Genomic DNA, 16,033 nt, shown 5'->3' on the forward strand with positions numbered 1-16,033 from the left:
CCTAATTTTTGGCTATGCCAGACTAAAACTTTTGCCAGACCCATCCTTGAATACAGCTCATCTGTCTGGAACCCATACCACATCTCGGACATCAACACCCTTGAAAACGTCCAAAGATATTTCACCAAAAGAGCCCTTCACTCCTCCCTACGAAAATAGACTAACAATCCTGGGTCTAGAAAGCTTAGAACTACGGCGCCTAAAACACGGTTTAAGTATTGCCCACAAGATCATATGCTGCAACGTCCTACCGGTCAATGACTACTTCAGCTTCAACCGCAACAATACAAGAGCACGCAACAGATTCAAACTTAATATTAACTGCTCCAAACTTGACTGTAAAAAATATGACTTTAACAATCGAGTTGTTGAAGCGTGGAACTCATTACCAGACTCAATAGTGTCAACCCCTAACCCCCAACATTTCTCCCTTAGACTCTCCACGATTGATCTCTCCAGGTTTCTAAGAGGTCAGTAAGGGGTGTACATAAGTGCACTAATGTGCCTTTCGTCCCCTGTCCAATTGTCTTTCCTTTATCTCATATATCATATATATTTTATTCCTTTCATATATCTTCTCCTCTATTTTTACATATTATCTTTATATATATTACTTCATGTCTATTCTCTTCCATATGTATTGTGTATTGGACAAATGAATAAATAAAAATAAAATAAACTATCAGCTAACTGCTAGCTGTAGTTCAGCAGTTCAAATCTCACCACCAGCTCAAGGTTGACTAAGCCTTCCATCCTTCCAAAGTGAGTAAAATGAGGACCCTGATTCTTGGCAACAATAGGCTGATTCTGTAACCTGCTTAGAGAGGGCCTGTATAAGTCTAAATGCTGTTCCCACAATTGGCAATATCCTTTCTTCCCTCCTTCCCTCTACACAAACACACACACACAAATATGAGTCATTCCATTTGCTTGGGTTGGTTCATTATTTTTTAGAATCTAGAAAACAGATTATATAGGAATCTGTTTTATTGAAGAATTATATACCTACATACTTTTTTATATAGGACTATATATACACGCACGCACAAACACATGCACACCACTTCCTATGTACCGGTAATCTGTTTTCTGGATTCAGAAAAATACTGAACCAATCTAAGCAAATGGAATGACACACATCTTAATAAATTAAATTAAATTAAAATTAAATCATGCTCTGTTACCACAAACGTTAAACCTAACCCAGCTCAATATGGAATCTGAATGCTAAATGCTTTAACTGATCTTAATAATTTTTTTTTAAAAGAATGTAACCAACTAGACTGAGAATTGTGGTTAATTAAAGGTCAGGGGCAAAGTTAAAAAAAATCAAGATGGCGACTATGATGTACACAAAAAAGGAACAAGGTCACGATTACAAAGGCAGAGCCACCATCTTGACTTTTTAGACAACTCCTGTCCAGCAAATATTGTGCTTTCTGATAGTCCACCCATGAATTGATGCTTGCACCCTGGCCTGGGTGGACAGTAGTTTTGAGGTAAAAAAACCCCCAGCTGGTGATTCTGTAATTGAATTTAAATCAGAAATGAGTCGCTGGAGCTATGATGTCACTGAAAGCACACTATGAGGGAGATGAGTGGTCTCCAAATATCATTAATACATTAAAGAGGGAGGGAGGGAGGGACGAAGGGAGTTGTGATCCTCAGCACCTTCAGAATGATTATCAAATTTTAATGCAACAGGAGGACAGAATGGTTAAATAAATAACAACAACAACAACAACAACAACAACAGAGTTGGAAGGGACCTTGGAGGTCTTCTAGTCCAACCCCCTACTTAGCCAGGAAACCCTACACTACTTCAGACAGATGGTTATTTATTTATTTATTTATTTATTTATTGATTGATTGATTGATTGATTGATTGGATTTGTATGCCACCCCTCTCCGCAGACTCGGGGCGGCTAGCAACAGCAATAAAACAGTATATAACAAAACCCAATACTAAAAACAGTTAAAAACCCATTATATAAAAACCAATCATACATACAGACATACCATGCATAAAATTGTAGAAGCCTAGGGGGAAATAATATCTCAGTTCCCCCATGCCTGACGGCAGAGGTGGGTTTTAAGCAGCTTTCAAAAGGCAAGGAGGGTGGGGGCAATTTTAATCTCTGGGGGGAGTTGGTTCCAGAGGGCCGGGGCCGCCACAGAGAAGGCTCTTCCTCTGGGTCCCGCCAAGCGACATCCAACATCTGCTTTAAAACTTCCAGTGTTGGGGCATTTACAACTTCTGGAGGCAAGCTGTTCCAATGATTAACTCAGGAAATTTCTCCTTAGTTCTAAGTTACTTCTCTCCTTGACTAGTTTCCACCCATTGCTTCTTGTTCTACCAAATGGCTGGAAAGTATTGTTACTTTTAATTTTAAATGAAGTGAAAGCTGATTTAATTTTTTACAGAGCAAAGGACTGTCTTGTGCTACCCAAAAGGGACATACAGCCTTTGTTTGGTCCAAAATGCCCAACAACAACAACAACACTCTTATCTTACAATCAGAAGGCCAGGAAAAGAATCTCTGTGCAGAACTGCCAGAAGACAATGGGCAGCTGCCCCTTAGCTACCAGATGCAGGAGCTGGGCAGTCAGCCACTGTTAAGAAAATGAAATGTAATTTAAGAATGAAATGCAATTTCAGCCCTCCCTTTGGTGATCCGTACTGTCTTCTATTTCTCCCAGCTTTATCCTTCAATCCAGCAGGCCAGACAGGTTTGCAAAGGTCACACAGTCCACCAAACTACAGTGGTACCTCTACCTACAAACGCCTCTATTTACGAACTTTTCTAGATAAGGACCGGATGTTCAAGATTTTCTTTTACCTCTTCTCAAGAACCATTTTCCACTTACAAACGCGAGTCTCCGAAACTGTAACCAGAAAAGGCGGGGAGAAGCCTCCATGGGGCCTCTCTAGGAATCTCCTAGGAGGAAACAGGGCCGGAAAAGCGGGGAGAAGCCTCTATGGGGCCTCTCTAGAAATCTCCTAGGAGGAAACAGGGCTGGAAAAGGCAGGCAGAAGCCTCTATGGGGCCTCTCTAGGAATCTCCTGGGAGGAAACAGGGCCGGAAAAGGTGGGGAGAAGCCTCTGTGGGGCCTCTCTAGGAATCTCCTAGGAGGAAACAGGGCTGGAAAAGGCAGAGAGAAGCCTCCGTGGGGTCTCTCTAGAAATCTCCTAGGAGGAAACAGGGCCTCCAACCTCCCTATGGTTTCCCCAATCGCACACATTATTTGTTTTTGCATTGATTCCTATGGGAAAAATTGCTTCTTCTTACAAACTTTTCTACTTAAGAACCTGGTCACGGAATGAATTAAGTTCATAAGAAGAGGTACTACTGTTAAGAAGCGTTACTAATGTATTAGGCCGATATCAAACTTCCTGGCCAGGGTCATGAGCTAGAGTTGCGGACACCCAAACAGACTCCCCACCCAAACACTAACAAAGCAAGGCTCTGTCTTTGGGTGAGGAATTGCCTTTTTGTAGCTGTGCAGATAAGATGCCCAAGCCACCCAGTGGCCAAACGCCCGCTTAACATGCCTTTGACCTTCTCTAGCTTCGGAAGGGTTAAGCCCAGCAGCCTGGATCCTCTCCTTTGCTCGTTTTCAGCCTCCAATAAATCAGGCCGCTTGCTGGATTTCTCGGAAGCAGTCCCCTGTCCACATGGGAGGAGAGCCACGTGACCTCCGCTGCTGCGTGGGGCCTCCCTCGTTGTGGTCTTTCTTGCAAAGTCTTGGCGGAGGTATGGGGAGGGGGAGAGAGAGGAACATAACTATCCCCATAGTGCCTGACAAGAATGCACAGTTGCCAAGAATGTTTAGAGGGACAAGGGAAATCAGCGGTGGATTTTTTATCGCGCCATCAAGCATACGTATCTTGTAGATTTATACGCTCGCTTTGGCCACGATTCTTGCTGTAAATTTAGAAAGCTCAAGAAGACCTGCTCATAAACTACTGCACCAAACCACGGTAAAATGAGGGTTGGGCCAATTGTAATTGCACCCTGTAGCGGCAAAACCCAGCGTCTTTCTTAGTTATGTGGTATAATCCATGCTGTCACGTTGAGCCATCATTTTGTTTTCCTGTTTGGGAATTGCGTGTTAAACAAAATGTGTGTTTCGCTAACTTGCACTTAAGCTTTAAACTGTTGTATGAGCAAGATGTTCTGTCACCTCGGGCAGGTAACCTTTTGGGGTAGTCCAGGACGAGGTTTAATTTTTATTTATTTACTTACTTACTTACTTACTTACTTACTTACTTACTTACTTACTTACTTACTTACTTACTAACTAACTAACTAACTAATTTAATATTTATTTATTTATTTGATTTGATTTGATTTGTATGCCGCCCCTCTCCGAAGACTCAGGGTGGCTTGGGGCGGATTCCTAGAGAGGCCCCATAGAGGCTTCTCCCCACCTTTTCCGGCCCTTTTTCCTCCCAGGAGATTCCTAGAGAGGCCCCACAGAGGCTTCTCCATGCCTTTTCTGGTTACAGTTTCGGAGACTCGCGTTTGTAAGTGGAAAATGGTTCTTGAGAAGAGGCAAAAAAATCTTGAAAACCCGGTTCTTATCTAGAAACATTCGTAAGTAGAGGCGTTTGTAGGTAGAGGTACCACTGTAGTTTGGTTGACTGTGTGACCTTTGCAAACCTGTCTGGCCTGTTGGATTGAAGGATAAAGCTGGGAGAAATAGAATAGAATAGAAATAGGCATATTAAATGTATACTGCTCAAAAAAATTAAAGGGAATACAAACACAATATAACTCCAAGTAAATCAAACTTCTGTGAAATCGAACTGTTCACTTAGGAAGCAACACTGACTGACAATCAATTTCACATGCTGTTGTGCACATTCAACTTTGTGCAGAACAAAGTATTCAATGAGAATATTTCATTCATTCAGACCTAGGATGTGTTCTTTGAGTGTTCCCTTAATTATTTTGAGCAGTGTGTATGCAGCACAACTATCCTAAAGCTAGGCTTTGAACTATTCTGAACTATTTCTGAAAAAGAAAGGGACTGCTGTCCAAGATCAAAACGATGTGTTGGACAACAATAATCACAATAATAATAGTCACAAAAATAGAAACATAGAAACATAGAAGACTGACGGCAGAAAAAGACCTCATGATCCCTCTAGTCTGCCCTTATACTATTTTCTGTATTTTATCTTAGGATGGATATATGTTTATCCCAGGCATGTTTAAATTCAGTTACTGTGGATTTACCAACCACGTCTGCTGGAAGTTTGTTCCAAGGATCTACTACTCTTTCAGTAAAATATTTTCTCATGTTGCTTTTGATCTTTCCCCCAACTAACTTCAGATTGTGCCCCCTTGTTCTTGTGTTCACTTTCCTATTAAAAACATTTCCCTCCTGGACCTTATTTAACCCTTTAACATATTTAAATGTTTCGATCATGTCCCCCCTTTCCCTTCTGTCCTCCAGACTATACAGATTGAGTTCATTAAGTCTTTCCTGATACACGGGCAAACAATCGATACAAACTCAAGGGAAACCATTCCGAACTGTACTGAAGGAAATACAACCTCAGCGACAGAGTGGTCAATGCCCAGAATGCTCTACCCGACTCTGTTGTTACAGCCTCAACCTCAAACTATCTACCGTGGACATCACCCCATTCCTAAGAGGTCCGTAAAGGGGGTGTGCATAAGCGCAGCAGCGTACCTACCACCCCTGTCTTACTGTCTCTATTCATCTATACTTACTTCCTTTGTTTATGTTTGATTATATCTATATCTGCTATCAGTGATGGGCTGCCAAATTTTTTACTGCCACACTGTGGCCGTGGCTTATTTGTGGGTGTGTCCTGATGGTCATGTGACCAAGTAGGAGTGGCTTGTTGGCCAATAACGAGGTGGGAGTGGCTTGACAATCATGTGACCTAAAGATCATGTGACTAGGTGGGAGTGGCTTACCGACCAAGATAAGTTTTCAAATAGGTGCTTGGCCTCTTTTTCCTTTGAGTAACGTCACTTTATTTAGCCACAAAAAGGACAAATGACAGACAGCATTGTTTGTTGAGGAGCACAGTAACATTTTAAGGTTTTGCACTGAACCCACAAGGTTCAGTATGATAACAGATTAGGCAAGTAGCTCTTAATTGCTATAAAAGTTCATTTCTAGATAAGGATTAAAATGATTAAAGCATTTAGGGGTGAAAACATACTATTTAATTATTTCCTATTTTAAAAGTAATTGAGCATCATACTAAGGTACTAGAGAAGGAAGGACAATAAGAAACTATTAAATATTCAATAAATAGTGCATAAACCTATTATCCCCACTGTGTCCCCCACTCCCATGGGGCAACAGCGCATTACTGGCTGCTAACTTGTTCATGTTTGCCAAACAAACACACAAACTAACAATTAACATCCTGCCCCACAAGTGCTTTTTTTTCCAAGAGGCAACTGAACTTTCTTGTTTTTCTTTGAAGACATTTTGCTTCTCATTAAAGAAGCTTCTTCAGCTCTGCCTGAATGATGGAAAATGGAAGGATTTATACTCCTTGCAAGACAGCTGGTTAAAAAAGAATGCAAATGACCGGCTGTCTCCAAAGAGTACAAATCCTTCCATTCCCCACCATTCAGTCAGAGCTGGAGAAGCTTCTTGGATGAGAAGTGAAAGGTCTTCAAAGAAAAACTAGAAAGTCCAGTTGTCTCTTGAAAACATCTTTGTGACCACTATGACCTGGGTGACTGAGAATTTCCATAGATACTAACATCCTGCTTCTCGGTTGCAAAAATAAAATAAAAAATCAGTCCTATTTCCAATCTTGAAAAAATACCTGAAAAAATACAAGAATGGTGGAAGGTCTTAAGCATAAAACGTATCAGGAAAGACTTCATGAACTCCATCTGTAGAGTCTGGAGCAGTGTTTCCCAACCTTGGCAACTTGAAGATATTTGGACTTCAACTACCAGAATTCCCCAGCCAGCGAATGCTGGCTGAGGAATTCTGGGAGTTGAAGTCCAGATATCTTCAAGTTGCCAAGGTTGGGAAACACTGGTCTGGAGGACAGAAGGAAAAGGGGGGACATGATCGAAACATTTAAATATGTTAAAGGGTTAAATAAGGTCCAGGAGGGAAGTGTTTTTAATAGGAAAGTGAACACAAGAACAAGGGGACACAATCTGAAGTTAGTTGGGGGAAAGATCAAAAGCAACGTGAGAAAATATTTTTTACTGAAAGAGTAGTAGATCCTTGGAACAAACTTCCCGCAGACGTGGTTGGTAAATCCACAGTAACTGAATTTAAACATGCCTGGGATAAACATGGATCCATCCTAAGATAAAATACAGAAAATAGTATAAGGGCAGACTAGATCAGTGTTTTTCAACCAGTGTGCCGCGGCACACTAGTGTGCCACAAGAAATGGTCAGGTGTGCCGCGAAGCTCAGCAAGAGAGAGAAAGAGAGAGAGAGGGAAAGAAAAAGAAAGCAAGAGAGAGAGGGAAAGAGAAAGAAAGAAAGAGAGAGAATGAAAGAGAAAGAAAGAGAGAGAGAGAGAGAAAGAGAGGCAGGAAAGGAGGGAGAGATAGAAACAGAGCAAAAAAGAGAGGAAGGAAGGAAGAGAGAAAGAGGGATGGAGAGAGAGAGGAAGGACGAGAGAAAGAGGGAGAGAAATAGAGCGAAAGGGAGGAAGAGAGAGATATATAATTTTTTTTTGTCCAAACTTTTTTTAGCCCCCCCACTCCCCCCTGCTCAAGGTGCCCCATTATTTTGTATATGTAAAAAATGTGCCGCAGTTCAAAAAAGGTTGAAAATCACTGGACTAGATGGACCATGAGATCTTTTTCTGCAGTCAGACTTCTATGTTTCTATAACTTAGCATACAATAAAACTATGTTTTGTTAGCTACTGTCAGTAATGAGTTGCAGCCGGTATGGCTGGGGTCCGGGGTCTGGTGATGGAAATTGAGATGCACATGCATCTATGCGCCCCAGATGTGTGCAGGATATTTGACTTCTGCGCATGCGTAGCAAGCGAAATCCCACATGAGGACATCAACTTTTATCAGGTCTAAACTTTTCATTTGTATCTCTGTTGTTTCCTTTTACATTGTAATATGCGTGAGATGTTTCCGATTTTTGGCATTTTTTTTTTGCTTCTGCGAATGCGTCCTCATACGAGATTTCGCTTGCTGCGTATGCACAGAGGTCAAATAATAATAATAATAATAATAATAATAATAATTTATTAGATTTGTATGCTGCCCCTCTCCGAAGACTTGGGGCGGCTCACAACAACAATAAACAATACAGTACAAATCCAATAATTAAAACTAAAGCTAAAAACCCATTATCATTTAAGAAACAGTCAATACGACCCAGTCATCACCACATATAAATCTTACTAGCCAAAAGGGATACATCAATTTCCCCGTGCCTGGCGACATAGATAGGTCTTCATAGTCTTGGGAAAGGCGAGGAGGGTGGGGGCACTTCAAATCTCCGGGGGAGTTGATTCCAGAGGGCCGGGGCCGCCACAGAGAAGGCTCTTCCCCTGGGTCCCCGTCAGATGACGTTGTTTAGTCGATGGGACCTGGAGAAGGCCAACTCTGTGGGACCTAATCGACCACTGGGATTCGTGAGGCAGAAGGCGGTCCCATAGGTATCTCACTGGTTTATCACCCTTACCGTTAGAAAGTTTTTTCTGATATCTCATCTAAATCTACGCCCTTGCAGTTTCATTCCATTGTTTCTAGTCTTTCCATGTGCTAATGAGAACAATGCTGATCCCTCTGCTCTGTGACAGCCCTTCAGACATTTGCAGACAGCTATCAAGTCTCCTCTCAGTCTTCTCTGCAGACTAAACATCCCTAGATCCTTTAACCGTTCCTCATAGGACATGGTTTCCAGGCCACTCACCATCCTTGTAACTCTCCTTTGAACGTGCTCTAGTTTAGCAATGTCCTTTTTAAATTGGGGCCTGGCTACTGTATATTATATATTGTATATATTATATATATATAATATATCAGAGGATATATAATATATATCCTATATATAATATATTAGATATATATATATAATATAATATAATATATATATCTAATATATATAATATAGTAGAGGATATAGTAGAGAAGATATAGGAGATATAGGAGTCTATGGAGAGGGGCGGCATACAAATCTAATAAATAATAAATAATAAAAAATAATAAAAAATAATAAAAAATGATAATAAATAATAATAATAATAACAATAACAACAATAATAATATATTACCAGAGCTTACAAAACTTTCACCAGACCCATCATAGAATACAGCTCGTCTGTTTGGAACCCATACCACATTTCTGACATTAACATCCTTGAAAATGTCCAAAGATACTTCACCAGAAGAGCCCTTCACTCCTCTACCCGAAACAGAATTCCCTACGAAACTAGACTTACAATCCTGGGCGTTGAAAGCTTAGAACTACGACGCCTTAAACATGATCTAAGTATTGCCCACAAGATCATATGCTGCAATGTCCTGCCTGTCAAAGACTACTTCAGCTTCAACCACAACAACACAAGAGCACACAACAGATTCAAGCTTAATATTAACTGCTCCAAACTTGACTGTAAAAAGTACAACTTTAGTAATCGGGTTGTCGAAGCGTGGAACTCATTACCGGACTCTGTAGTATCATCCCCTAACCCCCAACATTTTTCCCTTAGACTATCCACGGTTGACCTCTCCAGATTCCTAAGAGGTCAGTAAGGGGCGTACATAAGCGCCTTCCCTCCCCTGTCCTATAGTCTCTCCTATATCTCGTATATCTTCTCTACTATATCCTCTATAACCTTCATTGTGTATTATTATATATTGGACAAAATAAATAAATAAAATAAAATAAATATACACAGACATACATACCTATGTGTATACAGTGAACCCTCGAGTTTCGCGTCCTCAAGGATCGCGAAAGGGCTATTTCGCTAGTTTTCAACCCGGAAGTAAACTCCACCATCTGCGCATGCGTGCCCTTCCACGCATGCATAGATGGTGGAGTTTCCCCGCCGGGCAGAGGCTTCCCTGGGTCTTCCCCCTCTTGCCCCGGTAAGACCCCAGCGGCGGTGGGCTGGAGCGCGAGCTTGGGGCACCCTAGCTCCGCTTCCCAGCTGGGAAGCGGAGCCGGCAACAGCGTGGGCGGGCGGGCGGCGCGCGCGAGCTTGGGGCAGCCTAGCTCCGCTTCCCAGCTGGGAAGCGGAGCCGGCAACAGCGTGGGCGGGCGGGCGGCACGCGCGAGCTTGGGGCAGCCTAGCTCCGCTTCCCAGCTGGGAAGCGGAGCCGGCAACAGCGTGGGCGGGCGGGCGGCCGCGCGCGCGAGCTTGGGGCAGCCTAGCTCCGCTTCCCAGCTGGGAAGCGGAGCCGGCAACAGCGTGGGCGGGCGGCGGGCGCGAGCTTGGGGCAGCCTAGCTCCGCTTCCCAGCTGGGAAGCGGAGCCGGCAACAGCGTGGGCGGGCGGGCGGCGGGCGCGAGCTTGGGGCAGCCTAGCTCCGCTTCCCAGCTGGGAAGCGGAGCCGGCAACAGCGTGGGCGGGCGGGCGGCAGGCGCGAGCTTGGGGCAGCCTAGCTCCGCTTCCCAGCTGGGAAGCGGAGCCGGCAACAGCGTGGGCGGGCGGGCGGCGGGCGCGAGCTTGGGGCAGCCTAGCTCCGCTTCCCAGCTGGGAAGCGGAGCCGGCAACAGCGTGGGCGGGCGGGCGGCGCGCGCGAGCTTGGGGCAGCCTAGCTCCGCTTCCCAGCTGGGAAGCGGAGCTAGGGTTTCCCCAAGCGCGCGCGCACCCCAGGCGCGAGCAACGGGGTGGGTGTGCGAAGGGCGGGCGGCAGTGGAAGTAAAAACACCATCTGCGCACGCGCAGATGGTGTTTTTACTTCCGCACCGCTACTTCGCGAAAAATCGATCATCGCTTGGGGTCCTGGAACGGAACCCTCGCGATGATCGAGGGTTCACTGTACATGCATGTGTCTTTGTGTATAGGTAATTGAGTTTACAATGCTTAATCCCTCAAACCAAATACAGTAAACACTCTGCCACAAACAATAAATTCGAAGTCAGGAGGAAGATAAATATCTCGCAATGCATATGACATCAGGCAGATAAAGGAAAATCTAGTCATTTCAACCGTATATTTGTGCATTTTTGACACTTTTAACGAACCGTCTCTTATTACACCCACGATGCTCCAAAATCTTATTGCTCTGTTGTCCCTTGATCCCAAACTCTTGATTCTCATGAAGGGAAACAACTTGACTGTAAAAAATACGACTTTAGTAATCGAGTTTTCGAAGCGTGGAATTCACTACCGGACTCTGTAGTATCATCCCCTAACCCCCAACACTTTACCCTTAGACTATCCATGGTTGACCTCACCAAGTTCCTAAGAGGTCAGTAAGGGGCATACATACGTGCACCAGAGTGCCTACCATCCCCTGTCCTATTGTCTCTCCCACATCTCATATATCTTCTCTTCTATCCCTACATCTTTTTCTGCTATTCTCTCATAGTTATATTTCACTCCTTTCGTTTCTCCTCTATTCCCCCTTTAATACATTCTACTTGATTATTTATTTATTTATTGGATTTGTATGCCGCCCCCTCTCCGTAGACTCGGGGCGGCTAACAACAATGATAAAAACAGCATGTAACAATCCAATCCAATACTAAAATAACTAAAAAAAAACCTTATTATAAAAACCAAACATACATACAGACATTATGTCCTCTATAACTCTCATTGTGCATTATTGTGTATTGGACAAAACAAATAAATAAATAAAATAAAGTAAAAACATGCCGCCAAGACTCAGAGAGAGAAAAAACAGAGAGGAAGGGCTAAAAAAAAAGAAAGAAAGCAACTAAGTAAAAGAGAAGGCAAGAGGAAGGAGAGGAGAGGGAAAACAAAGAAAAAGGAATTTTTGCGTACGCTTTTTTTAAAAAGAAAAAAACTGGTAAGATTTGCAAAGGGAAGGAAAAAAAGGGTAGAAAATGTAGCTGCAGCACGATGGCGTACATAATAAAACAAAGAAGGAGAAAAGGAAAGGAAGGGATGTGGTGGGAGGGAGGGGAGGAGGGAGGGAGGGAGGGGGCAAGCAAGGGAGGGAAGGCGCTTGGAAGGAGGCAGATGCTCTAAGCAGGCCCATCCGTCTGAAACTGAAAAGCCAGCCAAGTTTTGAGACCGGGGCCGGGAGGAGAGTCAGCAGAGTGGGAGAGGGGTGGGGGGGATTGTAAGGCACTTCATCCATCATGCCCTCCAGACTTTCTTCCCACTGCACAGGGGACCCTGCCCTCCCCTTTCCTCGGCCCTTTCCCTGTGATAAGAGCCAAAGGTTGGGGAGCGGAGGGGACGGGCACTTATCAAGCCAGATCTCCGTTGCTGCCACCCCCAGTTCAGTCCCTGGAATATTCTGCCTCTGGATTCCTCCAAATCACATCCATGTGTAGAAGCTGGAGCCAGACGCCGCAACGGACAGGGAGGAGGGGGGGGGGTTTCCGGGAAGGAGTGTGCATTGAAGGGAGGGTGGGGGGAAGCTCTTGAATGCGTTCCAGTTGTGCTTGAAGCCAACAACAAGAATTGGGGAGGAGGGGGCGACTTTTAAAGTTGGGACTGAAGAGAGCGAAAACCCACGCGCACCCTTCCCCAGTCGACGCCTTTTCCAAGGGTATCCAAAATTCCCTACCTTCCGGGAACTTTCTCCACCCTATTTTCTCTGCCAGCAAACTCCTGCAGAAAAGGCAGGAAAAATAAAGATGGGTGTGGTGGGCTCGCGTGGGTGTATCTCTGAGTGTGTGTGTGTGTAGAGAGAGATTTCATGAGCTACCTGTTATGTGAAATTTGGCGCCATCTCTTCTGCCATCATCCCAACTTCTCGGGTTTTTCCACCACACTCTATTTCAAACTGTACGAGGGACTAGTAAGTGAAAACTCGCTCCATGTTTGTTTTTTTGAAGGAATGCAGATACTCTCGGGATGTTGATTGATCCTTCCCTTCCTTAATTCCTTCGTTCCCTCCATACCCTTCCATCCTTCCTTCCCTTCCGTAATCATTGAGTCTGTCATCTGCACCTCCATAACTGTCTGGTTTGGTGCTGCAACCCAACAAGACCAACGCAGACTTCAGAGGAGAATCAGAACTGCAGAAAAAAAACAATTGCTGCCAACCTGCCTTCCATTGAGGACCTGTATACTGCACGAGTCAAAAAGAGGGCGGGGAAAATATTGACTGACCCCTCGCATCCTGGACACAAACTGTTTCAACTCCTACCCTCAAAATGTCACTGCAGCACACCAAGACAACTAGACAGAACGAACAGTTTTTCCCCCGAACGCCATCACTCTGCTAAACTTATCATTCCCTCAACACTGTCAGACTTTCTACTAAATCTGCACTTCTATTCTACTAGTTTTTCTCATCATTCCTATCACCCATTTCCTCCCAATTAGGACTGTATGACTGTAACTTGTTGCTTGTGTCCTAAGATTGTTATTAATATTGTTTCTTCATTGCTTATTTGACCCCTATAACAATTGTTAAGTGTTGTATCTCATGATTCTTGACAAATTCGGAGAGGGGCTACATACAAATTTAATAAATAATAATAATAATAATAATAATAATAATAATAATAATACAGTGATCTCTCGGTTAGCGCGGGGGTTACGTTCCAAGACCTCCCGCGCTAACCGATTTCCGCGTTATATTGGATGCGGAAGTAAAACCACCATCTGCGCATGTGCGCCATTTTTTTTCATGGCCGCACATGCGCAGATGGTGGAGTTTGCGTGTGGGCGGCGGGGAAGACCAAGGGAAGGTTCCTTCAGCCGCCCAACAGCTGATCTGCTCCGCAGCGCGGAAGCAGCGAGGAGCCGAAGATGGGGTAAAGGCAAAGGGGAAACCCCATCTTCGGCTCCTCGCTGCTGCCGCGCTGCGGAGCGGATCAGGTGTTGGGCGGCTGAAGGAACCTTCCCTTGGTCTTCCCGCCAGATCACTTGCCGCTTGCCGCTTGCCAGTCCACACACGCCCCCCTGGATGAGCGGCCCCGCATGGCCCCAGCGCCGGACTCCGTTGCCCCCTCGGCTTCCCCCCTTACCAGCCCCGCCGCGGAAGGCTCCATTCTGTTCCCTGCCGGCCCGATTGAGCGGCCGGCGGTCTCCCCCTCCTCGGAGTCCCCGGCACCCAGCGTCCCCACGCCGCCTCCACCTCCCGGTAATGCGCCCGACCTCTGCCTCTCTCTTTCTCTCTCATATACCACGCCGGCAACAGGGAGAGAAAGAGAGAGAGAACTAGCGTGGACTTATTTTTTATTTTTTAATATTTTATTTTTTTAATTAATATTTTTTGAAAAACCGCGTTGCAGCGTTTCGCGCTAATCGAGAACGCGCAAATCGAGGGATCACTGTAATAATGTATTAGATTTGTATGCACTCCCTCTCCGAAGACTCGAGGCAGCTCACAACAACAATGCACAATACAAATCCAATGATTAAAAACATTGGTAGGGAAAACAAGTAGGATGCTTGGCTGCATAGCTAGAGGTATAACAAGCAGGAAGAGGGAGATTATGATCCCGCTATATAGAGTGCTGGTGAGACCACATTTGGAATACTGTGTTCAGTTCTGGAGACCTCACCTACAAAAAGATAGTGATCAAATTGAACGGGTCCAAAGATGGGCTACAAAAATGGTGGAAGGTCTTAAGCATAAAACGTATCAGGAAAGACTTAATGAACTCAATCTGTATAGTCTGGAGGACAGAAGGGAAAGGGGTGACATGATCGAAACATTTATATATGTTAAAGGGTTAAATAAGGTCCAGGAGGGAAGTGTTTTTAATAGGAAAGTGAACACAAGAACAAGGGGACACAATCTGAAGTTAGTTGAGGGAAAGATCAAAAGCAACGTGAGAAAATATTATTTGACTGAAAGAGTAGTAGATCCTTGGAACAAACTTCCAGTAGACGTGGTTGATAAATCCACAGTAACTGAATTTAAACATGCCTGGGATAAACATATATCCATCCTAAGATAAAATACAGAAAATAGTATAAGGGCAGACTAGATGGACTATGAGGTCTTTTTCTGCTGTCAGACTTCTATGTTTCTACCACTGATCTAAACTAACCTTTCTTAACTTTGGTGACCCTAAGGCCTGTGTACCTTAAGAGTTGCCAAAGTGTCTGGGAATTGAAGTGTCTGGGCATTGAAGTCCACATACCCTAAAATTGCAAGGTAGGAAAATATTGATTTAGACCAGAGTTTCCCAACCTTGGCAACTTGAAGATATTTGGACTTCAACTCCCAGAATTCCCCAGCCAGCGAATGCTGGCTGGGGAATTCTGGGAGTTGAAGTCCAGATATCTTCAAGTTGCCAAGGTTGGGAAACATTGATTTAGACAATGCCTTCCACCCTCCATCCCATTGAGCACACCGTGAATGCTACTCACCACCACCAGGAGTGAAGGAAGCCAGGTGGTTCTCCCAGGGTAATGTTCTTTTCCCACCGGATCTGGGGAGAAGCAATAAAAGTACCAGTTAAAGAGGTAAAGCCAGCTTTGTCCAATTGAGCACTTCCACAAGTGGCAGAACTACAATCTCAGAGTTCCAACGGACCATAAAAAAAATTGCTTCCTGAACAATTTTGGGTTTCTCACCTAGCTTTTGGGTGGCTAATCACAAAAGTAATCTGTAAGTTAAACTGTCAGGTACCACTTTATGGAAATTTTCTGTTTTTACACAATGGCCTTGTACACCCTTTAGTCAACGGTGGCCAAGGGAATCACTGCCGTTAAGTAAATGATGCAGTTGTTAAGTGAATCCAACTTCCCCTTACTGACTCTGCTGTTGGGAAGCTGGTCGAGAAGGTGACCCCCATAACCCCGGGATGCTACAACTGTTGCCGATGATACCCAATTATACATCTCCACCCCATGTCCAGTCAACGAAGCAGTGGAAGTGATGTGCCGGTGCCTGGAGGCTGTTGGGGCCTGGATGGGTGTCAACAA

The 16,033-nt window shown here is 44.3% G+C and overlaps 1 protein-coding gene across 2 annotated transcripts in view; it reads right to left on the reverse strand.

Annotated features, from left to right (window-relative positions):
* Positions 1-16,033, reverse strand: part of SSBP4 (single stranded DNA binding protein 4) — a 97,324-nt gene that overhangs the window by 46,726 nt on the left and 34,565 nt on the right. For both annotated transcript variants that reach the window (XM_070747590.1, XM_070747598.1), the window contains exon 3: positions 15,476-15,537. In XM_070747590.1, the coding sequence (XP_070603691.1) occupies positions 15,476-15,537 (62 nt within the window). The remainder of the gene's footprint in view (positions 1-15,475; positions 15,538-16,033) is intronic.

This window comes from Erythrolamprus reginae, chromosome 1, assembly GCF_031021105.1.
Source record: "Erythrolamprus reginae isolate rEryReg1 chromosome 1, rEryReg1.hap1, whole genome shotgun sequence".
In the NCBI taxonomy this organism is placed as follows: domain Eukaryota; kingdom Metazoa; phylum Chordata; class Lepidosauria; order Squamata; family Dipsadidae; genus Erythrolamprus; species Erythrolamprus reginae.